General features: G+C 48.8%; 1 protein-coding gene across 2 annotated transcripts in view; it reads right to left on the bottom strand.

The window, feature by feature from the left end:
- KATNIP (katanin interacting protein) overlaps positions 1–24,921 on the bottom strand; it is a 188,084-nt gene that overhangs the window by 146,321 nt on the left and 16,842 nt on the right. Inside the window, exon 2 of one of the 2 annotated variants that reach the window (XM_027609862.2) lies at positions 22,411–22,466. The exons of the other annotated variant lie outside the window; for it this stretch is intronic. Coding sequence (XP_027465663.2) covers positions 22,411–22,466 — 56 coding nt within the window. The remainder of the gene's footprint in view (positions 1–22,410; positions 22,467–24,921) is intronic. 2 annotated transcript variants of the gene reach the window in all.

Below are 24,921 nucleotides of genomic sequence, written 5' to 3'. Positions count from 1 at the left end.
TGTTCCCCAGTGATCCTGTTCTTTATGTCTCCATGCTGTGTAATCCTTAATGCGTATTAGTTGAATGAAAAAGGATTGTTCTGAGCTTCCTTTTTACTGTTCTTGCTAACATATCAGGTGTCCTCCCATCCTCAAAAGAGGAACAAAAAATGTTCTGCATTCAGCATGCTACATCACAAAGGAAGGTAAAGCATCAGCTGATACTACCCCCTAGAGGTTGGAGTGAAAATAAGGCAAGGTACAGCAGCAAAGATTTGAGCTTCTCATGCCCTGGCTAGACTGGGTTAACAAAATCGTATGCTCTGTACACACCAGATGGAGAATCAAAGGGAGAATTTGGCTTATTTCTCAAATACCTTAGACTTACACTGATTACTTCACTACCCTGCTACGTACCCTTATTTATCGCTACCAACACATACCTGGAGATTTTTATACTTAATCCGGGGTTTGTAGAACATCGATGTAGATCTAGAATCTAGGATTCCCTCCGGGACCTCAGGACACAGTAAGCCGTATCTCTATGAAAATGTTTTTCTTACATACCTCCTGAAAAAACCATTTTCAATACATATCTGCTAGAAAATAATTAACATTTCTTTTTAATTCTCAGAAAAGTTTTCTTGTAAGATTGCAATGTGTGTTATAAACTATCTTTCAGGCTGGCAAATATAGATTTTTCTCTTTTTAATCTTGAATGAGTTTACTTTAAAGAAGGAAACTTTATATTAATGCCATAAATGGAAAATCATTACTTGCCATAAATAGAAGGCAGACATAAATACGGACCTACTGAAATAGCACACACTTTACGAGCCACCTACCGCGCCGTGGAAGTACGCGAACCGCACACTGCGAAACTCCACACAACCCTGCGAGGTGGACAGCACTGACCTCATTTTACAAATTCATTTGTTCGCTCAATATTTATCGAACGCCTATTCTGGAGACACACAGTGAGCACATCAAAGTCTCTGCTATTACATTCTAATGAGAAGAGACAAGCAATAAAAAAAAATAAGTAAACAGGTAGTATGTCAGATGGTGCCAAGTGCTGCGGAGAATGGAAGGCAGAGAAAGGCAGGGGGTGGGGGGCAGCAGAAGGGCAGGGGAATGGAGAGGGAGGTGCCATTTTAGCCAGGGGGTCAGGGAAGGCCTCTGGTAAGGTGACCTTCAAGAGGAGGCTGAAGGAAGTGAAAGAGAAGGTGTGGGCATCTGGACAGAGGGGTTTTCCGGGTGGCGAGAGCAAGTGCAAGGCCCGAGGTGGGAGCATGATGGCATGTTTGAGGAACAGAGTGAGTGGGGGGGGAGTGGGAGAACCGGGGTGGGAGGGCACAGAGGCTCCGGGGAGGACTCTGACAGTACCCTGAGGCACCAGGAAGCTCTCGGAGGTTCTGAGCAGAGCTGACGTCGTGGTACCTAGGTTTTAAGTGAGTTGGGATGGGCTGCTCCCACCCTCCTTCCTGAGGAGAGCTCTGGAGGGGGCTTAGGCCGGCGGGGCCCCTGAAAGCAGGGTCTGCAGCATCAAGGGAAGAAAAGAGGCCTGCCTGCTTTCACAGTCCCAGGCTTGTGCTAAACTGATTCAGGTGGCTGTTACACAGGTCGGAGCCTTTCAGGCCCATGGGACTGGCCACTTGGCCCGATGGGAGGAGAGGGGCAGCCTAGCTGGAATTCTCTCTTCTCTGATCTCTGCCGCCACCATCTGATTTGCATCAAGAACCTTTCCTTCTAAGGGAATGAACCTCCCACAGAGCTCCTCCATTCCGATTGCCAGAAAGCATGCTCACCCCTCAGGTAGGGGCCACCCCCAGCCCCCTGAAGAGCGGGGGCACTCAGAGGCCCCTTCCTATTTATTCAAGAAGTATTCCTTGAGCTTGCCCTGCGGGATGAGCACTGCACTAGAGACGGGCAGAGATGAATGGAATCTGGCTCCACCACCCTCCCTGACCTCACTCCCCCCCCCCCACCCCCGACCCCAGCCTCATAGCCCTTCTGGCTGTTTCTCAGAGAAGCCAAGCCCCTGCTGGAAAGTTTCCTCCTTGCTTGTGGGCATGTGTGGCCCTTCCTGGGGCCCCTCCCGACTCCCCAGGCCTTCTCCTCTCTGAAAGTATCCCCTTTGGTGAGTTTGTGGCTCCCCCCGCTGGGGCACCAGAGCCAGGAGAACATGCCAACGCTCACTGCTGTACCTCTCGGCCCCCAACCAGCGCCTGGCACACATAGGGAGCTCGCAGAGTATTGTGGAAAGGAAGGAACAAGAAAGAAAAGAAGGAAAGGAAGGCAGGAAGGCAGGATCCCTGTCCTCAAAGAATTTAATGGGGCAGCGCCTGAAAGACAAATGCTTGGTTGCCATGGGGTCACTGTCACCAAGAGGAGCACGAGGGCCAGGGGCCAGTTGGGGGGAGTGGCAGATGCCTGGAGCCACTCAGGGACTGGGTGGGCTCTACCGAGGAGAGAGTACAGCGCTGACCTGTAGGGGAGCTCACTAGGGGCACCCAGGCAGGAAACAGGGTGTGCAAAAGCACAGTGCAAGGAGCCCCGGGAGCTTGTCTGCGGGGTGGGACGGAGAATGCTCAGAGCACGTTGGTTCGATCTCAGGGGATGGCGAGAAGGACCTGGCCTCTGACATTTCAGGTCTGCTTTAGGCCGGTGAAGGGCAAAGCCCACTGTGCCAGTGACAGGTGCTGAGGGCTGGGTGCACCCCCATCCCCTCCCCGACCGTGTGGGACCATGATCCCTTCCTTCCCTCTGTTTCTCCCCACGTCCGCCCTCCTTCCCTTCCTCAGGTTTACCACTTTCAGGCTTACTGAGCCCCTCCCAGCCCATGCCAGAACCAGGTCCCCCGCCTTCTTGAGTTGATGGTCTAGGGAGGGGGGCCGATTTTAAATAAATGAGCCCACCGCCCAGTATTATGTCATCTACCATCCCAAGCACTCTGGAGGTGGATGTGGGACACCTTTACGGGGGACACATGACGAGGGCAGGGAGGTCAGCCGAGGCTTCATGGACGGGCGACATAGAACCAAAAGGTGAAGGGCAAACAAGGTAATTTGGGGCAGAGAGGGGAGCGTGCCCCAAGCAACACAGGCACACACGTGAAGGCCATGTGGCAAGAAGGCGCAAAAGACAGGAGGGGCAAGGACGCTCCGCGGGGCTGGAGCCACCAAGGGAAGGGGAGCAGAGGGCAGCGTGGGGCTGAGGGGCCGGGCCACCAATACCACATGCCCACAGCAAGGGAGTTCTGCCCCCAACCCTGACCACTGCGGAGCCACATCGGGTTACTGGGGCAGGGGGCGACATTGGAATCAGAGGTTGGAGGTGGCCAAGAGTGGGTGCTGGAAGCAGGTAGAAGGCTGCTCTGGGTATTCCGACAAGAGGTGTCAACAACACGGAGGAGGCAGGGAGAAGGTGTTTTCAAGGCAAATGCACAGGGCTGGGGGACATGGGGTGGGGGGAGGCACTGAAGCCCTGCAGTGTCTGGCCGGTGTAATCGGGGGGACAGTGTTGCCATTCTTGCGACAGCTGGCAGGCAGCAGGGCCAACTTTGGTTTGGGGCAGCTGTGTGGAAAAGCAGAGGCACCCAAGAGGGGTGGTTCATGGGCTGGCAGTGGGGTGTCCAGGTTTGGAGTTCAAGACTTCATGGCACAGTGAAGACGCCCCTTCCTCCCTGCTCACCCCCATCCCAGGCGGGGTTACGCCCTCCCTCTGCAGTGTTCCTGACCCTTCTCACAGACTGCTCTCTGTCAGGGAGCACTTAGCCAAGCCACTGTGGATGCCGCCCAGATGACTCATTCTCACCCAGGTACCGGGACTGGTGATGGCTGGCAGCTCACAGCTGGGCCCTTCCCAGGAAGAAGCCAGGTGATTCTTGCTCTCAGATATGGGTTGATGCCAAGGGTGCAAAGACCCAAGCACCTTGCCTGAACTGGGAATGTCTCTGAAGCATCACCCATCTCCAGAGTTCCCTTTGGGATTACCTGGGCTGCATCACCATTCAACTCCTCCCTCTGCCCGGTCCCACTTCCCTCCTCCCTCACAGGTGTCATTCCAGAGAGCCCCCCCCCCCCCCACAACATAGCTCCCTCCCATTGTCTGCTTCCTGGGGGGACCAAGACAGTACATCTCTCCTCCTTGACCATGAGCTTCCAGGACAGGACTGAGTCCTGTTACATCAAAGGACGTGGATAAATGCATTTTGGACAGCATGAACAATCAGGACTCAGCCAGAACTTCCTACATGGTCCTGAATGCAAAGAAGACAGACCCGAGTCCCAAAAGTATGATGAATTCCTTGCACCATAGGACCCAATTTTTTTTTTCAAGATCTACTTATTTGAGGGAGAGCGTGAGGAGGTAGAGAGGCAGAAGGAGAGGGAGAGTGAGAATCCTCAAGCAGACACCGCACTGAGCACAGAGCCCAATGCAGGGCTCGATCCCAGGACCCTGAGATCATGACCTGAGCCAAAATCAAGAGCCAGTGGCCCAACCGACTGAGCCACACAGGCGCCCCCACAGGACCCAATTTTTAATTCTGAAGTATGGTTGCCATGGAGGTGTATGACACAGGCCCTTAATTCCCAGGTCTTCATTTGACTGCTGAGCAGCTGTGAGGGGTGGTGGGGACTCGGCTGTGCAGCCAGATGCCTGGGTAGGAATCCCATCCTGCTTGGGTGAGTGGCAAATGGTACTTGTGCCTGAGTTTCCCTGGCTGTCAAACTGGGATGATGTTCTAGCAGCATAGTGCCTAATCGCCAAAAAGCAAAAGCAACCTGGCTTGTCCTTCAATGGATGAATGGATAAACAGGGTGTGCTATCTCCGTACAATGGTACGTCGTTGGGCCACAGAAAGGAATGATGTACTGACACATACTACAATATGGATGGACTCTGAAAATACTATGTTCAGTGAGAGAAGCTGGATATTTACATGAAATGTCCAGAATAGGCAAATCCACAGAGAGAGAAAGCAGAGTAATGGATACCAGAGTCTGGTGTAAGGAGGAACAGGGAGTAACCGCTAATGGGTACAGGTTTCTATCTGGGGTAATGTACATGTTCTGGGGTTAGGTGGTGGTGATGATTGCACAGCGCTATGAATATGCTAAACACCACTCAATTGTACACTTGAACATGGTAAATTTTGTTCTATGGAAATTAGTTCTCCATAAAAAAACAAAGAAATGGGGATAATGAAAAGCATCCCCCTTATAAACATAAACCTCTCAGAATACAGCCTGGCATAGAATAGATGCTCGCTACGTGTTAGCAATGAAGACAATGCTGATTAGAAATATTGAGAAGTTTCTAACTCCAACGGCACACACTCTGAATGCCTGGTGGACCCCGGACCCAGCTTCCCGAGCTACCCCTGAAGGCACCTTCTATCACAGCCAACATCCATCTGAAATTCACACGAAGATGACGTAACCTTTTTTAAGGATGCCACTCTCCTGTGCCCATGTGGGATGTGGCTGAGCTAAACTGTTTCTGGGGAGAGCAGCTGGGTGTAGGATTTGGTCTGCCTCCAGAGAGGGGCTGCTATCACACCCTCAAAACAGGCGCTGGGCTGGTGACAATCACAACCCTGGTTGTGCGCCAACCCTTGGACGTGGCGTTGTGGCAGGGGGAGGGGGGCTGCCGGCAAAGAACACTGGCAGGCTGGTGGCGGAATAAGAGGCCCAAGGATAGAGGGAGCCGGTCTGCTCTAATAAAAATAGCGTTTTTATAATGTCTTGACCGGTGTGTTTGTCAAAAGGGGATGACTTCAAGCTGGTGAGGAGGTCTAGGAATAGAAACTCGCTGGCAAGGAAGAAGCCCGGCTTGTCGGCTGCAGGAGAGAAGGCATTTCGTTTGTGCAGGAGGAAAGGAAGGGGCAAGGAGGGTCTCTTCCAGCCCCTAGAGGAGCCTGTGTCCTGTCCCAGGGTGGGTTCTAAGAGTGGGACAGCAGCTCAGTTTCCATGCTCTCTCAGCTTCCACCTCACTCCTTACAACCCATAGCCCACCACTGAGCTTTGCTGCAAAACACAGATCTCTGTGGCTCCCCTCGTCACAAACCTGCCGAGGCTGGCGAGTCAGGGGACAGAGGCACTTTGGGGGGCCGGGTGGCAGTACCCTCCCAAACAAGACCAAACAGAACCTGCATAGCTTCGATCTACTCAGACCCAGCCTTTTCACTCCTTAGAAGCCTCTGGAAAGACACAGGTGCCTAAGGATGAACGTACAAAATGCTACCGCCCTCCCACTGGAAAATGGCTAAATAACCCGTAACAAGTTAAAAAAAAAAAAAAAAAGACCTAGGTTTATTTGTAACACCAAGGATGGATCTCCAAGACATAGTTCAGGAAGGATAGTTACAAGTTACAAAAGCACATCGTGGAACAGCACATTCATTATGACACCATTTTGTTAAAATACACTCCCCAAATACAACATATATTTTACAGATACACTTGGGTATATGGAGGCACAGAGAAAGGTCTGGAAGGATGCATGCATGCCAAGCTCCTGACAACAGTTACAACAGAGGGTAGGATGGGATTAGGGAGGGGATGAGAATTGGCAAAAGGGATTTTAGCCCTGTCTAGAAGCTTAAAAATAATTTTCTTAAGGAAGTTGTTTTCCTGTCTTACTTGCATAACTAATGACCTCCACCCATCCTACTTCCCTTCTCAAAACAGAAAAAAAAAAGGGGTGCCTAGGTGGCTCAGTCAGTTAAGGCCTCTGGCTCTGGATTTTGGCTCAGGTCATGATCTCCGGGTCAAAAGATCCAGCCCTGCTGTTCGGCTCCATGCTGAGCGTGGAGCCTGCTTAAGATTCTTTCTCTCCCTCTACGCCTCCCTCCAACCCCGTGCTTGCTCTCTCTCTCTCTCTCTCTCTCTCAAAAAAAAAAAAAAAAAAAATCAATGGTTTCACTTTCTAGATAGATGAAGCTTGACATGGCTTTCCCTTTGAATTCTAGATTTTCATATCCAGTTGCCTGCTCGAGGTCTTGACAGGTTTTAAGCTGAATTCCTGGTCTTCCCTCTAAAAGCTGCTCCCATTCCTTCCCATTTCAGGAATTAACCAATCTTTGTTTTCTGGTTGCTCAGACAGAACCTTAAAAGCCCTTCTTGACTCCTCTCTTTCTCTCCCACCCATAGCCAATCCAACAACAAATCCACATGGCTCTCCCTTCACCATGCTCAGGATCCAGTACCTTCTCTGCACCTCCGCTGCTGCCGCTGCCCCCAATCCCAGCCGCCATCACCTCCATGGGGATTCTGCCGGAGCCCCCAGCGATCTCCTGCTTCTGCCCCTGCCCCAAAGTCTATTCGCTGCCACACACAGCCAGAGAGCACGTGCTGTTAAAATCTGTTTGGTTCTGGCCCTATTCTGCTCAAAATGCTCCTGCGGTTCCCTCCTCACTCAGATGAAAGCCCAAGTCCTTCTAAACAGCCACAAGGCCTCCATGACCCAGCCTTTCCCCATGTCCTTGCCTCCCACCCCCCTGCCCCTCATCCCCCCAACACAGCCACATAGCCTCCGTTCTCAGGACTCTTGTCCGGGCTCTCTGCCCCTCTTCCTTTAGTCTCTGCTCCATTCTCAGAGAGGCCTTCCTAAGGACCCTCACCCCCTTCCTTGCTCTATTTTTTTTTTCTCTGATATTCTTCATATTTCACTTATTCATTTGCCCAGGGTCTGCCTCTAACCACCAGGACATGAGCTCCACGAGGGTGTGGATTTGTGTGCTTCTTCACTGCAGAATCAACAAGACCCAGGACAATGCCTGGGACACAGCAGGTACTTGACATATATTGGCTAAGTCCATGTATGAATGAGCAAACAAAGTTTTCTCTATGGGGTCCCAGTCACCCCCATTGCTCCCACTACGTATTCTTTGCTTCTACCACAACAAACTACTTGCTGGTCCCTTGAACTCCTGTATATGCGCATGTGTTTGCACCGGTTTTTTTTCCGCCTGTTACCCCAATCCTCCTACCCATTCATTGTTCCAGCTTCAATGTCATTTCCTCCTTGAAACCCTGGCCAACCCATGTCCCCCTCGCTATCCCGTTGGCTCAATTAGAGGCTTTCTCCTCTGGACTCCTGTACTTTCTCCTTGTTCCAGAGTTGATAAACTGCTACCATTTATAGAATCGATTACTCTATCCTGGCCACACAGTGTTTACACGTATTATCTCATTGAATCATTATAACAACCGATAAAGTAGGTATCTGTATAATCTCCACTTTACAATTACGAAAACTGAGGCACAGAGAGTCACCAGTTAAAAAGTGAAACCCCTGGAATTTGAATCGAGCTTTATTGGACTCCAAAGTCTGTGGTTATACCCTTAAGTATCAGGTCCTTCCACAAAGCTGTGAGTTCTGTAATGGCATCTGCTGAGTCCCTAAAAAAGGCAAACCAGCCAGCCAAAGATCTCAGAGCCCTGGGCTGGAGCTGGACCATGGTGATGACACAAGGTAGTCCTTGAGCTCTGTGGCCTGAGACACTGGCCAGCCCTTACCGACCTCATCATTGAAGCCAACCTGGGACAACATGGCCCAGGGTACAGAGCATGTCATATTGACATGAGCTTGAGCATCAGACAAAACCACGATCAAGTCCTGGTCCCTCTATTTACAGGCTGGGTGACTTTGGGTCTCTCTTTCATTTGTAAAATGTGCAGGGGGACTCTGGACATTGGCCTGTCCCGTGGCCACAGGTTACAGCACTGAGACTCCCACAGGCCACGTCCAGACAGTACGACCCTGCCACTCACTGCACATGCCTGGACCAGGAGCAGGTCCCTGACCCAGGCAGGGCTGCTAATCCTGGGGAACTGGGACTGACAGGCTCAGGGAAGATCTGGCAGCTCTCTTAAAAGGAGCAAAGAGAACTCAGGTGTCGCTTGTGGGACGACTTTCTGCCAGGCGAACTGAGAAAGAGAGAAAGCTGGTTTGTACCAAGTGAGAAGAATGACAGATGCTGACAGACATAAAGATAAGAGCCACTGAGAGAGGGTTTTTTGGGACCCTAGAAGGTTGCAGGCTCTGGTTCATCATTCTTGACACCCAGGTGCATTCCTGCCCTTGGTTTCTGTGAGGTGCCCACACTGCAGAGTCTTTTTTTTTTTTTTAAGATTTATTTATTTCCCAGAGAGAGAGAGAGAGAGAGAGAGAGAGAGAGTTGGGGGTGGGGGGGGTAGAGACAGAGGAAGAGGGAAAGAAACAACCATCAAGCAGACTCCCCACTGAGCACAGAGTCCTACTCGGGGCTCAAGCCTAGGACACTGAGATCATGACCTGAGCCGAAATTAAGAGTCGGCCACCCAACTGACTGAGCCACCCAGGTGCCCCCACACTGCGGAGTCTTTTTTTTTTTAAAGATTTTACTTATTTATTTGAGAGGGAAAGAGAGAGAGAGTGCAAGCAAGAGCACAAGAGCAGGGGGAGGGAGAAGCAGACTCCCCACTGAGCAGGGAGCCCCATGTGGGCCTTAATCCCAGGACTCTGGGATCATGACCTGAGCCAAAGGCAGACACTTAACCAACTGAGCCACCCAGGCGTCCCTACACTGCAGAGTCTTTTAATGAAGTAATATAGTCCTTCTTCTGCTAAAGCTAGATTGAAGGGTTTTTTTGTTTTTTGTTTTTAAATGGAGTCCTAGGTAATGTAAATACTTACCCTGCAGACTTGTTATAAGAAATAAAATAATATATGAAAAGCGCTTACCTCAGTGCCTGGCCTGTGGCAAATAAGACCGGGTACATGGTTGCTAATATTATTATTATAATCAAGCCACAAGGACATACGATTATAGGAACTGGACAAATTAATCAACTTTGCACAGTCATCTAAATTACTCTTCCACTGAAGGGTGGCATGCCATGGGGTTTTGTCCTTGGTCCTGTCCCAAGCTATCATTTTATCAATGGCTAGATCTGGCCGTTGAAGGCTGCTTATGCAGTCTGCAGATGACATTCAGATGGGAGGAACACAGAATAAGCTGGATGACGGAATCTGCGTTCAGATCAATTTCTACAGGCTAGAGATGGATCGAGAACAGCTTGATAGAGTGCATCACGGCCAAGGTAAGTCCTATACAAGGAGAGGAATGGGGAGAGAAGTCTGGCTGGAGGCAAGTTCATGAGACAAAAACGGAGCTTTTCGCTAATGTGCTCGGTATGAGCTAACAGTGTGGTATGTTTGCCAAAAACTACCATTGCCACAGCACACACTATGTGTTAGAAATTCGTCAGAATCAGAGGAAGGGAGACAACATATTTTGGCACCTACTGTGTGCTGGGCCCCATGTTAAACTCTTGACGTACTGTTTTAGTTTAGTCTCATGAACCTGGGAGGTGGGTATTATGATCATTATTCCCATTCGACAGGTGGGGAGGTGGAGGCTTAGAGAAGTAAATGGACTTGACCAATGGAGTAGAGAGCAGAGTTAGTATCTGAACCCAGTTCTTATTAGGAAGTGCACACCATCTCTATATTCTACGTGGATCGGTTCATAGTTGGAATGTTCAGTTTGGTTCCAACATAGTGTATTTTTAGAGAAAGATGAACTTATTCAGATGAAGGTGACCAGGAAGGTGAAAGCTGTAACAAGAAGTCACCTTGAGGTTGAATCGAGTTGGGAAGACCGAGGGCAAGTACACACATCAGTCTCTCCTGCCCAAGCCCACAGAAATGCCCCCATTTAAAGACCACAAGAGCATGGGAAAATAAGGAGGGGTCCTTCTGGCAGATTAAAAATGTCGAGATATTCCTAAGAAAGGGATGGCAGACAGAACTGGATTAATGAAAAGAAACACGGGCCAAATCAGAAGCTAGGAAAGCCTGGTATAAAAGGGGAAGGGAGTTGTGAGCTGTTCCAAACCAGGAGGTGACACATTCTCTGGGGAGAGGAGAGGGACTGAAGTCAGAGTTCAAGAACAGGGATTGCAAACCCCTGTGGGGGCACTAACAGGTAGCTCTTTGGTCCACCTAGCTTGGAGGATCTGTGACTGTGGGTCTCTGGGATAGAAAAGCAGGACATATCCAGAAGGAAAAGAAGATCCTGTGCTCAGAAGACAAACTATTAGTAACACACTTCTTGTAGCAAGTTCCGCACCTCTGACTTGATCACTGGCAGCTAAAAAGAAATGCATCCAGGGGCACCTGGGTGGCTCAGTCGGTTGAGCGTCTGACTCTTGATTTTGGCTCAGGTCATGATCTCAGGATTGTGAGATCGAAGCCCTGCATGAGGCTCTGTGCTCAGCGTGGAGTCTGCTTGAGATTCTCTCTCTCCCTCTGTTCCCCACCCCAAAGCTCGCTCACTCTCTCTCTCAAAAAAAAAAAAAAAAAAAGAACTGCATCCACAGAGAAGAAAACAGGAGCTCACGGAACACAGAAGAAGCACATATTCACAAATCACCAAACGTTCCAGGAAAATTCACGCCATGAAAGAGAGGGGCCAACTCAATTAACAGAAGAACCAACAACCAAAGCCTAGGGATAATGATGCAAATAGAGACATTTTAAGTATATTTAATATTCTTAGAGTGATAAAGGGGGACATTGTCTCCATCAGACAAGAATAACCTAGAATGGAGAAGAATTAATTAGAAATCATGAGTGAAAGATTTAATCATCAAAATAAAAAAATCAAAAGACAGTGAAGAGCAGCCTAGATGCAGACACAGAGAAAATCACTCAGCTGGAAGATCAGGGAGAGGCATGCATCCAAAACGCAGGATTAAGGACAAAGAATACTGGCAAAAATATAAAAGGCTGTTAATACCCACTATTGGTAAGGTTGCAGGCATTCTCAAATATTTTTGGTAGGAATGTGAATTAGGTTTTCCTTATGAGGGTATTTCCACATTTCTTGCCACTGGAGCCAAACAAATCTCTGCTGTTAAGCCAAAGGTTAGCCAATTACAGCCTATAGGCAAATCTGGCCTGCCACCTATCATTGTAAATAAAGTTTTATCAGAACACAGCCACGCCCATTCATTTGCATATCGAATATGGCTGCCTTTGTGCTACAATGACAAAGCTGAGTAGTTGTGCTAGGGACAGTGTAGTTTATGAGGCCCAAAAACATGTATTATCTGACCTTTTACAGAAAAAGCTTGCTGACCCCTAATTCAAGCCATTATTAGTTGGGTTTTCTGGTACGTGCAGCCAAATACCTCCCAATGGAAACAATGAATAGAATTGTACAAATAGAATGAGGTCTAGAAAGATGAACATTCCACTGAGAGCTGGTTATTTCCAGGGAGAAGAATGACACCGGGGTAAATTTCAAGGGGAATTTTTATTCAATGCCTAAAGTTGTAATTTTTTAAATGACAACAATGAACTCAAATTATTTTGCCATTTAATTTTTGTAATAAAAGAACAACTGAATGTCTATACCACAGCGATAAAGAACAAACTACTGATAACCTAAAGACAGATGAATCTCACAAATATGTGTGTTTTTTTTTTAAGATTTATTTTAGAGAGAGAGAGAGAGAGAGCAGGGGGAGAAACAGATAGACAATATTAAGCAGACTCTGTACTGAGCACAGAGCCCAACATGGGGCTCAATCTCAAGACCCTGAGATCATGACATGAGCCAAAACCAAGAGTGGGACACTTAACCCACTGCGCCACCCAGGCACCCCTCTCACAAATATGTTTAAAAGAAAACTGGGGCACCTGGGTGGCTCAGTTGGTTAAGCATCTACATTTGGCTCAGGCCATGATCCTAGGGTCCTGGAATCGAGTCCCACATTGGGTTCCCTGCTCAGCAGGGAGTCTGCTTCTCCCTCTCCCTATGCCCCTCCCCCCCTCCCCACTCGTGCGTGCTCTTTCTCTCTCTCAAATAGATAAATAAAATCTTAAAAAAAAAAAAGAAAACCAAAAAGACATAAATAAGTATTTACTCTGTGATTCCATTTATATGAAGTTAAATACAGGCAAAACTTACCTAAGATCATGACCTGAGCCGCAATCAAGAATCAGTTGCTTAACTTACGGAGCCACCCAGGAGCCCTGGAAGGTAGGCATTTCTAATTGTCCTGTAGCATGATCCTAATCCTGACATATGGGTAGTTGTGCACAAAAAAAGCCAGAAGGGGGGCGCCTGGGTGGCTCAGTTGGTTAAGCGACTGCCTTCGGCTCAGGTCATGATCCCGGAGTCCCGGGATCGAGTCCCGCATCGGGCTCCCTGCTCGGCAGGGAGTCTGCTCCTCCCTCTGACCCTCTTCCCTCTCGTGCTCTCTATCTCTCATTCTCTCTCTCTCAAATAAATAAATAAAATCTTTAAAAAAAAAAAAAGCCAGAAGGAAACATGAAAGCAAGTGAGCGTCATGATCTAGGTGGTAGGATAATGACAGATTGGTGTACCTTTCCATATTTTCTAATTTCTCAACAGTCAGCATCCATTAGTTCTGGAATCAGAAAGAGATGAAAAATGTCTAATGTGGGTTCCAGCCAGTTGGATGCCTGCAGGTGTGGATGGACCAGCCCCACCTCCGGTGCTCTCCCTGCTGGTGGCACAGCTGGACTGGACGCCCCAGGGGGAGACACACACCTGAACAGCACGTGCAGCTACGGTTCCAACTACTTCACACGCACTGTTCTCTACTCCTCTCAACAACCCCATGCGGAGGTACACCACTTCCAGTGCTATTCTGCAGATGGGGAAACTGAGGCACAGAACTATATAATGGAAGCATATAACTTGCCAAAGACCACACAGCTAGAGCCAGGATGCAAGCGCCGACAGTCTGGGCTAGACCCCTGCCCTGTCCTTGACCACCCTAGCCATTCCATCTCTCTTGTGTCAACCATCTTCCAGGGCATCAACAAAGTATGAGCAACCCAAAGAATATTTTTTTGAAAGCATTTACGTTTCCGTATCAGAAAAAGAAATAGAAAGGAAGTGGAGAACTTCAATGAATTTCCTTGTATTTGCTTCACAGTTTGGTGCTGAATCATATAGTGGGGGCAGGGAGGGGCACATACTCTCTTCATCGGCCTCGGGTTGGAATCCAGCGGTCATTAACTGCACTTGGGGACGCAGGGAGTGAATACCAGACCATCTCGGCTTGGCATGATCTGGCTGTCATTGCCCCTGCCTCCCTATTCACCTGCCCGTCCTGTGGTCCCAGGAGGATGGATGTGGTCCTCCGGGGTAACTCTGAACCGGCAGTAGGGTCCATGGGGAGAAGAGGGAAAGTGGCCTCTAGGAGAGCCAGTCAGTGACCCGAGTGGGGCTGGGCTTCATGTGTTCATCTCTCTCTACCTCACCGAGTCCTCAGACCAGGGAGGAAGGACCGAAGACGCCCATTTTACAGATCAAGAAACTGATCCTGGCTCTTGGGGCTTTGCTTCCAAGATGGCCAAGAAAAGGCCGCACCACGTGCAGCCTATTTGCTGTGCCAACAGTGCCCAGTGCGTGCCCCTGGACAAGGACATTAAGAAATCTGTCATTTGCAACACAGCAGAGGCCACAGCCATTAGGGACACTTCCAAAGTGAGGGTTTTAGGCTCCTACGTGCTTCCCACTTTCCATGTGGAGTATCGGTGCAGCCCCATGCTCGCTGTGGGAACTGGGCAGCTTGCCTCCTTGCTGGGAGCCTGGGGCCCTCACTTGCAAGATGAGGATACTGTTGCTCACCTCACAGGGTCCCGTGAGGATTTGACAACTGCACTATTGTCAGCCTCACCGTCCCCACTGCAAGGTGGCCGTGTGCTGGACAGCTGTTGCCCTCTGCTTGCTCACTGTCTACCCTGCCACCCCTTCTTCTGGGAACAGGATCCTGATTCTCCTTTGAGAAAACACCCCTTCCTCAGCATGTGCTTCACATGGGGTCCACCTCCTCCCCAGCCCCGTCCCCGGGATGCCATAAAACCCTGGGCTGGCCCTAGGTCTCAAACTGCTCTTTGGCTGCAGTTGTTGAGAGAATTATAATAATGACAGGGAGGAAAGGACAGGAAGAAGCACCTGTCCCTTTCTCAGGGCTTACCACATGCTGGGCACTGCTCAGAGCATCCTGAGGACGTGATGAGGTGGGCGCCACTAGTATCCCCATTCTACAGATGAAGAAACTGAGGCCCATGGGCAGATACACACTTGGTAAGTGAGGAGCTGGGATTCAACCCGAGGCCTTCTGGCTCCAGCACCTGTGCCTCCCCCCGATGTGTCCTCCCGCCTCTACGCAGCGAGCCTGGGGCGGCTGGCGGCCAACTTGCTCCGAGATGGAACAGCCTGCTGGGGGGGGTGGGGGCTGTCATGGATGAGTCTAGAGGGACGGAAGGAGAGCGCCTGCATCCAGCCATGCCTGGTGTGGCCCACCCCTGAACTTTTCAGCTAGGGGAGGCAACGCATTCCCTTTCTGGCTGAAGCTAGTTTGCGGAGGGCTCCCATCGCTTACAGAATCTGAGAGACAGCCTGTGAACCCTAAGGAAGCAGACGTCACATAACCAATGGCTCCTGTCAGACCTGGGGGACACAGAGGAAATGGAGGCCCAGCGAGGGGACAGTAAGTGTGCCCACAGTTATAGTAACCTTTGGCTACTCCATGCGTGCGCACAAAGATGTCTGCTCTAGGGTATTCTTCAAACTGTGCTTATGGTAGCAAGTTCTCTTAACAGCCTAGAGAGTTGTCAACTACGAACGATAACATATCCAGCAGTTGTGGCTGGAGCCCACGTGGCCTGGCACTGTCATGGCCTCTGTCCTGTTCTTCCAGAGTATTCACAGACTGAAGGGAGAGTTCTCGCACTCTCATGGGCCCTTTCCCCCCAGCAGACATGCCTTTCAAAAGGCATTCACAGGAAGCTCCTTCTCTTAACACAGTATCATTCTCATTTCTAACCGCATTCTGTATTCTACAAAGTGAATTTGGGGGTGGGGAGGTAGAAGGAGACACTTTCAAGGCAATTTCATGCCTCAGATCTGGAAATAGAGAAAACTTTGATGAAGCTCTGGTGAAGGGCACATTGTTTATCCAAAACAGACCCGGGAAAGGGAAGCTGTCAACATTATCTCCTTCTGGTCACAAATTGCGGCTCTTTGTTGGGTTTTTCCTAGAGTTTAATCTTGTGCTGGAAGCTAAGCTGATACCAGAAAGGTTTCCAACGTGTCAATCTCCTTCCTGGCATTTTATCAGAAATTGATTCTCTTTGCTTTCTGATGTTCATGTCTTGGCCCTGCTGTCAAACGTGGGTTATGGGCACCATGTCTGTGGACACGTCTCCTGGGCTCCCGGCCCGACTGCGGGGGTATCAGAGTAGGCTGGCCATCTGGTGCAAAGAGTTTCCATTGCCCCAAGGGGGTGAGGAACACTGGCCCAATCGTGGCCTGTTTTTCCATGGCAAGACCTCTCATCCACCTCTGACTCTGAAAGGATTAGCCTTCTAAACAGGTGACTTTGCCCCTGCCAGGCCTAAATTATTAGCACACAACATTTACTGCGCTCCTGGTAGGTGCCAGACACCCTTGCAAGCACTTTACACATATTAAATCACTGAATTCTTCCCACGACCCTCTGAGGCAGGCTCTCTATGATCCCTACTCTTTAGAAGAAGAGGTCGAGTTGCAGGCAGGATAGGCAACTGGCCTGAGTGATGGGGGGGGGTAGGCTAGGAATCCAGGCTGTTTGCTTCAGTGTTCCCAGGCTCACTACTTTGCTAAGAGGCTTCAAACCCCACCACATGACTTGTTTGCCCTGGAGTGATTAGAAGTTGTCAGTGTCACGAGGGGCCCCCCTCTCCAAATTCTCGGAGCTGCAGAGACCAAGACCTCAAGGAGCCGAAAGACTGACAATTGTAACTTCGCAACTGGGAATGCACTTAGCAATTGGATGGAAAATGGATTTAGCCCTTCTCTGCCCAGAAACTTGAACTAAAAAGCTTTCATTCCGGGAAAAGTGCAGATTTGGAATGTCAGCTGTCATATCAGACAGGCTCTTATAATATAGGACTATCAGCCTGCATTGTCTCCCCACCCCTTCTTCTTCTTTCTTTTTTTTTTTTTTTTGGTTATTTTTTAAATTTTTATTTTTTTACTTAAAACAATTTTTTTAAAATTTTTAAACAAAGGGATTGAGATCTGTAAATACGGAAGGGCCAGCGCCCCACTCCCCAGAAGGCTGAAGTGGCAAGAAAGCTGGGATCTGAAATGAGGAAGGCAAAGGGTCTGTTCACTGGGTGCCAGTAGAGTCTGAAACTTACAAGTCACCAGTCCCACTGGTGCTTCTGCAACCAGCCAAGCAAGGTGCTCTGAGCCAAGGGCCCGGGGAAAGATGGCTTTTAGAAATCAAGGTGCTAGACATGCCTCCAAATCCTTCTCAGGACAGCTGCCCTGCTCCTGCTCCCTTTCTAGTGGACTAGAGAGCATACAGGGATGGCCACTGAATGGTCCTGGTGTGGGCAGCCACACTTCAATGTGGTCAGCGTGCTACAAGGTGGCCTGGAACAAAAGCTCTGCTTCTCTCATGCTGTTGGGAGACAAAATGGAAATGTCCATTTTTAAAAAACTCATACCCTTTGTGCCAGTCATCCCACTTTGGAATTTAATCTTTGGCTACTCCGTGCGTGCGCACAAAGATGTCTGCTCTAGGGTATTCTTTAAAGTGTGCTTATGGTAGCAAATTCTCTTAGCCTAGAGAGTTGTCAACCACAAACGGTAACATATCTATGCATGGGTCCAGCCTCCCTTATATGCATTTATTTGGTATCAAAACCTGATCTGAACTGACATGAAACTCACAGCCTTTGTCTATCCTACTTAGTATGAATATTCATATTTCCCTGCAGGTATGTTAATGTGTTTGATTATAGGGTGTTGTCCCAGGCCATAGTGGGACGGGATTACTTTCTGAATTCTAAAACAGTGAAACACATTTGGCCCCAAAAGGTTTCAAAGAAAGGACCGTGTTTCTGTGCATTCACAGTGGAGCACTATGCAGCCATAAAGACGAATGGATGAGGTCTGTGCACATGTTCTGCTATGGAACGCTCTCCAAGACATGTTATTAAGTGAAAAAAAAAAATCCAAGAAAAAAGCATCATGTGTCGCTGTGCTATCACGGGGACAGAGAAGGACGATAAGCTCTGCACAGTTGCATGTCTATGGAAGATTTCTCGAAGGACACACAAGCCATTGCTTACTGTGGGTGCTTCTTGGGAGGGCATCTGGGGCGCTGATATCAAGAGCACTGTGTCCCCTAAATACCCTTTGGTATTGACTACCAGGTCAATCAGACTCTCTTTCTGCATCTGAACTGGGAGAAGGCAGAGAAGGAGAAGGAAGGGGAGGGAAGAGCAAGACAATGACGAGGTGCATACACCACAAGAAGTGGTGGCATGTCCGTGATGGTACAGAGAGGGTCATCCGGCTTCCCCCATCCCTGGAGGCAGCTGGAATCCTGGACTCCCTCCTTCGCTGTGTTCTCCTGAAATCTGGTTCCTCTTGGCATGGCAAGATGGAAGGAGTCTCCAGTCTTTGCACTGAAAGGCTTTGCTTAATAGCAGGAAGTGCTCGTGTGCACGCGCCTGTGTGCACGTGCACTTGGGGACACATGCTTATTACGTGCATGCAAAGGGAAAGCTTAATGTTTTCTAGGTGGTTGAGTTAAATGACTTTTGCAGTCCTTTACAAAGTGAGCTCAGCAGATGAGCGTGCTGTTAAGAGCATTTTTCAGAATCTCCAGATTCTGCAGAAGAAGGCCGTCTATTATCATAGGAGCCTCTCAGACTGGTTCAGAGTAGGGGTGCTGGATCTAGCCTGCCTGGGGCCCAACTGCCTGGGGGCACACAGCCAGGAGACTGGAAGGATGGAATCAGCCCAAAGTCCAGCTGGAGCAAGGGAGACCCCTTCAGTAAGAAGTACAATTGTGTGCCTTCTCTGTCCAAGGACATGAATACCTCTCTGTTAAATATTAGACATGCTAAGAAATGATTAAAATAATGTAACAACTAACATTTATGGAATGCTTACTACGGGTCTGGCACTATGCAGAGTCACTTTAACACATTATTGCCTAGTAAACAAAAATCTCAAAAGGTGGCAAGAGGGCTCGAAAGAGTCAAAAGGTCATATGACTGGGATCTGAGGCTGGAGGAGTACACTGTGGGTACTAATTCAGTCTCTTGGGGCCCCACAGTGCCATGGGCGATAGGATGGACGCTGGGGGGCTGATGAATAAAGGTTTCTTTCCTCCTTTGTGGTTTTCTTTTTCACTTTTTTAAACACTGTGTGATAAATTTACTTCCTAATGATTTTTGAGTAAACTACAATGAACACAATTTCAAAATCATTAATAATTCATGACCAAGGGCCATAAACACTATATAATCTCCACAGGCAGAAACCATGAATACTTGTTAGAGACAAGGCCGAGAATATTTTTACCAGCTAAGCGGAAAGTATCTACCGGCTTCAAGCTAACCATCAGACGCATGTTTCAGAAAGGACTGTAGCCCTTCCAAAGCCTCGGTTCACGCTGCCTCTTGCAGGGAGCCTGCTCTCCCTCCTGCGGCACCTGTTGGGGGTTCATCTGTGTCTGTGGGAGGACTTGAGAACTGGGGTGCCCCGGGGCCACGCAGGCATGCAGGGCTCAGGGAAGGACCTGAGCTGAGAGCCAGGGGTTACTTAATATGGACCAGGCACTGGCTCTCACCTGTGGCTGGGCAGGGGGGTTATAAAATTTGGAAGCCTGGGTCCCACCCCCCAGAGATTCTGATATAACTGGTTTGGAAAAAGGCCTCAACTCTGTGGTATTTAAAAAGCTCTGGGGTGATTCTAATGTGTAGCACTGTTTGTGACCACAGACACAAGCCTCGGCAAGGGGGCCTGCCCACAATGTGGTTCTGACACCTGTCTGCTACCGAGCAGATGTGTATGGAGGGCAAAGATGGCAGAGGGAGGGTCCCCAAACACCAGCCATTGCCCAGTGTTGCCTTATGGAATAAGGCTCTGCTGTCATTCTCCATTTTATCAAAGAAGCCAGAAGTGTGCGTTTTTTATGTGAAAATTATAAATGCGGACAGCCTAATTTTTGAAAAATGGTAATAGCGTCTGGGCCAAATAAAACACATCTTTTTGGGCTGAATTTGGCCTGGAGAGCTCACTGCAAACAGCCGTTCCCTCCTCCCTTTGCCATGCTGGCCCATGACCACACAGAGAACGACCCAGTCCCAACCCAGGAAGGAAACAGCGCCTTCACCTGCCCCGATGTGAGCAGGGCCCCATGTCACCTCACCATCAAAACAACCTGACGCACTTGTCTGCCCCGTTCCAACCACCAGCTTGTCTCCTTGCCTTTCATGGTGACAGAGTCTGATCTCTACCTGTGTGAGGCACAGGAGTGTCAGAAGTGCCAGATTTCACAGGTGACGGGGGGGGCGGGGGATGCGGAAGGAGGAAGTGGGCAGGGAAAAGCATGTTTTTAATAGATCAAGATGAGCATCCTGGCACCTTGCTAGTCGTTTCTTTCTCTTGTTTCTCTAACCAAACAAAAGCCCTGTTAAGAGAGTCAGAACCCTCTTTTTTCAGAAAAGGCCCTGAAACCATTTTAAATATCTTTCAGGGTAAAACTTAAGATTTTGTGATAAACATCTCACTTTGCAGAAGAAGAGTGATCTGAAATGCTCTCGGGCAACTGGCATGATGGGAGTAGCCAGGAAAAGCAGCAATTAGGGAGTCTGTTGCAAGAGAAAGAGAGAGGGGGAAACGAGCAACTCAACTAGTTACCTGCTGCCTGCTTTGTCGATTCCCAGCAAATCTTTTAAGGTGGATAAATGTGATGATGTTACTCTGTGACCAAAAGTCTCGGTTAGGTTGAAACAGTTCGTTCCTGGCTTTGGGTGCGGGGGGAGGGCTGGTCCCCACCCTAGGGTCACTTCACCGAGGGGGCCTGGGAGCCTGCGGGCCTGTGCCTCACCTCCTGTTCCGGCTCTTCTACCCTCCAAGTCCTGCAAGGACTTTGTGGGAGATAGGTGCACCTGCTCTGCTTCTAGAAAAATGTTCCTGCAGGAAGGAGTGACAGAATCCACCCTGGTTCAGTTTCTAGAATGCCCACCAGGGCTGACATTTAGATGTTTTCAGCAGCACCAAAGTCCCAGCCCTCCCCCAGGTAGGTTGCTTAAATAAGAAGGAAAACCCATGCCGGCTGTTCCGGCTACACGCTGAGAAAGGAGACAAGAGGGGACAGGATGACAGCCACTGCAAAGCACCCACGGCCTTTGCGGTCCAACCCCAACCTGCTTCACTGAGAGTGAGGCCAACTCGGAGGACGCAGCATGGAAGCGCTGATGAATTTCAGGATTGGTGGATACTTATGATGAGCCTCATGCCTTCACACCCTTGTACCCCTATACCCATCTGTGGCTACATAAGACTCAAATTCAAACTCCCGTGAGCTTGAGACTTGATCCAGAGGCCCTGAGGTAACCTCTGGGTCCTTGCTTCCACTTTGTACCCTCCAGCTCAGTAATCTTGCAACCTTCCTTACTCATGTCTGACTTTGACCATGCTTTTTAACTTGGCCCGAAAAACTGCTGCTCATTCTTCAAGAGGCAGCGTGCATATCAGCTTTTCCACACGCCTTTCTAGAGATCACTGGCAGAGTCAGGTAAGCCCTCTTCTGTACTGAAATTCCACTCTCTTTGTCCTTCTTACATGGCATTATAATGACCCCGCTGCACATCCCTTCCATCTCTAGTGCACACACCGTGAGATCAGAGCTGTGTCTCTCTCATCCCTTCTGCCGGGCACAGAGCAGGTGGGCTCAGTGTGTCAGGTCTCAAGAATGGCCACAGTATTTATAGCTTTCCCATGCAGAGGTGAGGCCTATTTCCCCACCCCTTCAATCTGGCCTGACCTTGTGACTTGCTTTAAAGAAAACCAAGTTGGCAGAAGGGACACCATGCTGGTTCTGAACCCAGGGCTCAAGAGGTGGTGCAGCTTCCACTCTTCATGCTCTTGACCCCCTGAACCCCCAGAAGAACAAAGCTGGCTGGTTTGCTGGTGGATGAGAAAGCAGTGAAAGAGAGCCGAAGCACACTACTAGTACTCAGCCATCCCCAAGGTGACACAGTGCTCACTGCAAAGGCAGAAGTGAGTCCAGCTGAAATCAACAGAAATGCCGAGCCCAAACTGCTGACCCACAGAATCATGAACTAAATGCACCGTTGCTGTGTGACATCCCTGAAATGTGGGTTTCATTTGTTACACAAAGTTAACTGATATACTTTGTAAGAGATTGTTACTACCAGTGACTTTTCAACTTTGGTTGAGAACTTGAGGTGCCAACTATCCTTCGGTCCAGGATTCAGGCTGGAGACTCAGAAACAAGTAGGAGATCCAGGAATACTTATTCACCAGCAGGCTCCCTTCAAACAGAGTTGCCTCCCACCCACCCTCACCAGTGACACATTTACCTCCTTTTTCTCCCGTGAGCATGACCGGCCTCTGTCAGCCTTTCGCAGAGTCTGACCTGTAGCAGTTCAAAAGCAGAACCAGAGATTAAGGCTATTTTAAAACTGCTAGTTTATCACTGCAAAAGCTTTTTATTTGCAAACTGAATAGACGGGACCAATCATAATCAAATGATTTTAAGAAAATGTAGCCTATTATTATAGTGAGAAAATGGCATACTCTTGAAATAGACCAACAGCAAGGAAATGGTAATTCACACACTCACGTTATTTGACTGTAATGAACAAAGCCTCAGCTCCTTAATCTGGAACATTATCCACACTCTGCAAGGGCTGTCGGTAGATTTCCCAGTCGAATTACATTTTTATTAAATTGTTTGGAATTATATAAAATGCCTTCCACAAAAATGCCTTCCACTCTGCGCATACACATAATCTTTGATGAGTGCATACCAATGTGCTTCACGAAACCCCCAAACTCACCACCGAGGTGATGGTACAGATGTGAATTAGCAGTAATCACCCACATTTCCCATATAACAGGCAATTTCAGCGAGAATGTTGATTTTCTTAGAAAACCGGAAGACTAACATTTGAAAGTATGCATAAGTTCAACAGCTCAACATCATGCCTTTAAACCCCAAGGTTTCAATATACTGTTCCAAATGCAGTTTTCACAACTTTTATGGAAGTGTCCATTACAAAAGGATTCCTTGATGGAAAATTAATGGATTGCCTTTGTTTTAAACTATAAAATGGGAACCTCTGTGCATTGTCCATGTGTCTTCCAAATTATCCAGCTTTACTCTCAGGTGGCTATGTATGAGAAAATCAGTACCACATGTCCCATTAGCCAAGAATACTCCAAAGCAGGAGCAAAAAGACAGCGATGAGTTATTGAGAGGCAAGAAGTAGGGACTGAGTCTCAGAGGAAAGATGTTTGTCTCTGGATGTGGCCACTTCGAGTAGGTCTACACAAGTGTGGGGGGTGGGGGATCTTATAGCCGGTGATGAAGCGCAAGTCACTCTTTCCAAGAAAGTGAGAATGAGGGGAAGAGCAAAGGTCCAAAGATGAACCTCTGGCAATGGCCAGAATTTGGGGCCAATATTAATAAAGGATTTGGAAAAGAGGCAGCTGGAGAATTTATAGGAGATCCTGGATTATACAATATCATGGTATGGTAGATGTCTTCTGGGTTATTTGCTCAGCTCATAAGGACACACTAAACTGCCTCCTTCTCTCTCTCTCTCTCTCTCTCTCCTCCCTGTCCTCAGAGGGGAGCTCCAAGACTATATAGGACCCCAACCTCAGTATGGTGCACTGGGGATGGATGCCTGACCCTACTGCAGTCAATCAGAATCCCAGCTCCAGGAATTTGAAATTGGTTTGGATAGACAAAGAAGACAGAGGGCCGGTGCAGGGCTATCTCCATGTATGAACTTTGATGCGGTCAGAAGCCACCTGCCTTGGGGGACAGACTACCAGAGAATGCCAAGGCAGAACGAAGTGATCTGAAACTGACTACATGCCTGCCCTTGTGTTCCACCCACTTAAGACACCCACTTAACGTGCCACTGAGGTGCTGGATGCCAACAGTGGGGGGAGGCTGTGTGTGTGTGCGGATGGGGGTTATATGAAAACGCTCTGTACTTCCTACCCAACTTTGCTATGGACCTAAAATTGCTCTAAAAATAAGGTTTATTCATTTAAAAAACTAAGAAAAAGGCCCAGAATTAAGGATCAGGGGGTCTGGGTTGTTGGGCCCATTTTATCTCAACCTCCTGACCCCTGATGCTCTGGAGGGAGGAACCAGCGTGGACAGCTCCCAGAAACCTTTGACCACCCCTGCACTAGCTGTCAGTCAAGGGACTCACTATGGAGAGGATGACATGCCAGGTCGTAGGCCACGCAGGGCAGAGCCGAGAGCCAGGAGATTAGTCTAGAGCTGGAAGGGGACAGGGAGGGTTGGAGACCAGGGGTCAGACCAGAGTGTTCTACCAGCAGAAGCAAGTGTCAAGGCAAGTTAAGATGTCAGCAGGGAAACGGGCCCAGAACAAAGCCAGGGAGGAAAAAGGAAGCAGAGCTAGTCCAAGGGCAAGCACGGCAGTCCCCAGAGTTTGGCTGCAGCCCTTCTAGTGCTGGGCAGACACACGCTTAGGGACCTGGTCCAGTGGACAGCAGACCAGTTATGGGATCTTGGATAAGTCACAGGATCCCACAGGATCCTTCTGGGCCCTATTTTCTTCCCTTTGTTTTAAATTTTAAATGAGAGGCTGAATCACCTCTGGGGTTGCTTTTCATCTCTAAAATTCTGTTCCACCAATAGAGAACAGTAAGAAAAACATTAAGGTGGGCCATAAAAGCAACACATTAATACAAAGAACACAGAACTTAACTACTGAAATTTGAAAGCAAATCTCTCTACTGGAGTTCATTAGAAGCTGCTTATTCATTAAATTGGAAAATAATTTGCTTATTTTCCAATGAAGATAATTCGCTCTAATTATGTACAC

This window comes from Zalophus californianus, chromosome 10, assembly GCF_009762305.2.
Source record: "Zalophus californianus isolate mZalCal1 chromosome 10, mZalCal1.pri.v2, whole genome shotgun sequence".
NCBI classification, from domain to species: domain Eukaryota; kingdom Metazoa; phylum Chordata; class Mammalia; order Carnivora; family Otariidae; genus Zalophus; species Zalophus californianus.
This window is presented reverse-complemented; position numbering and strand designations above follow the sequence as displayed.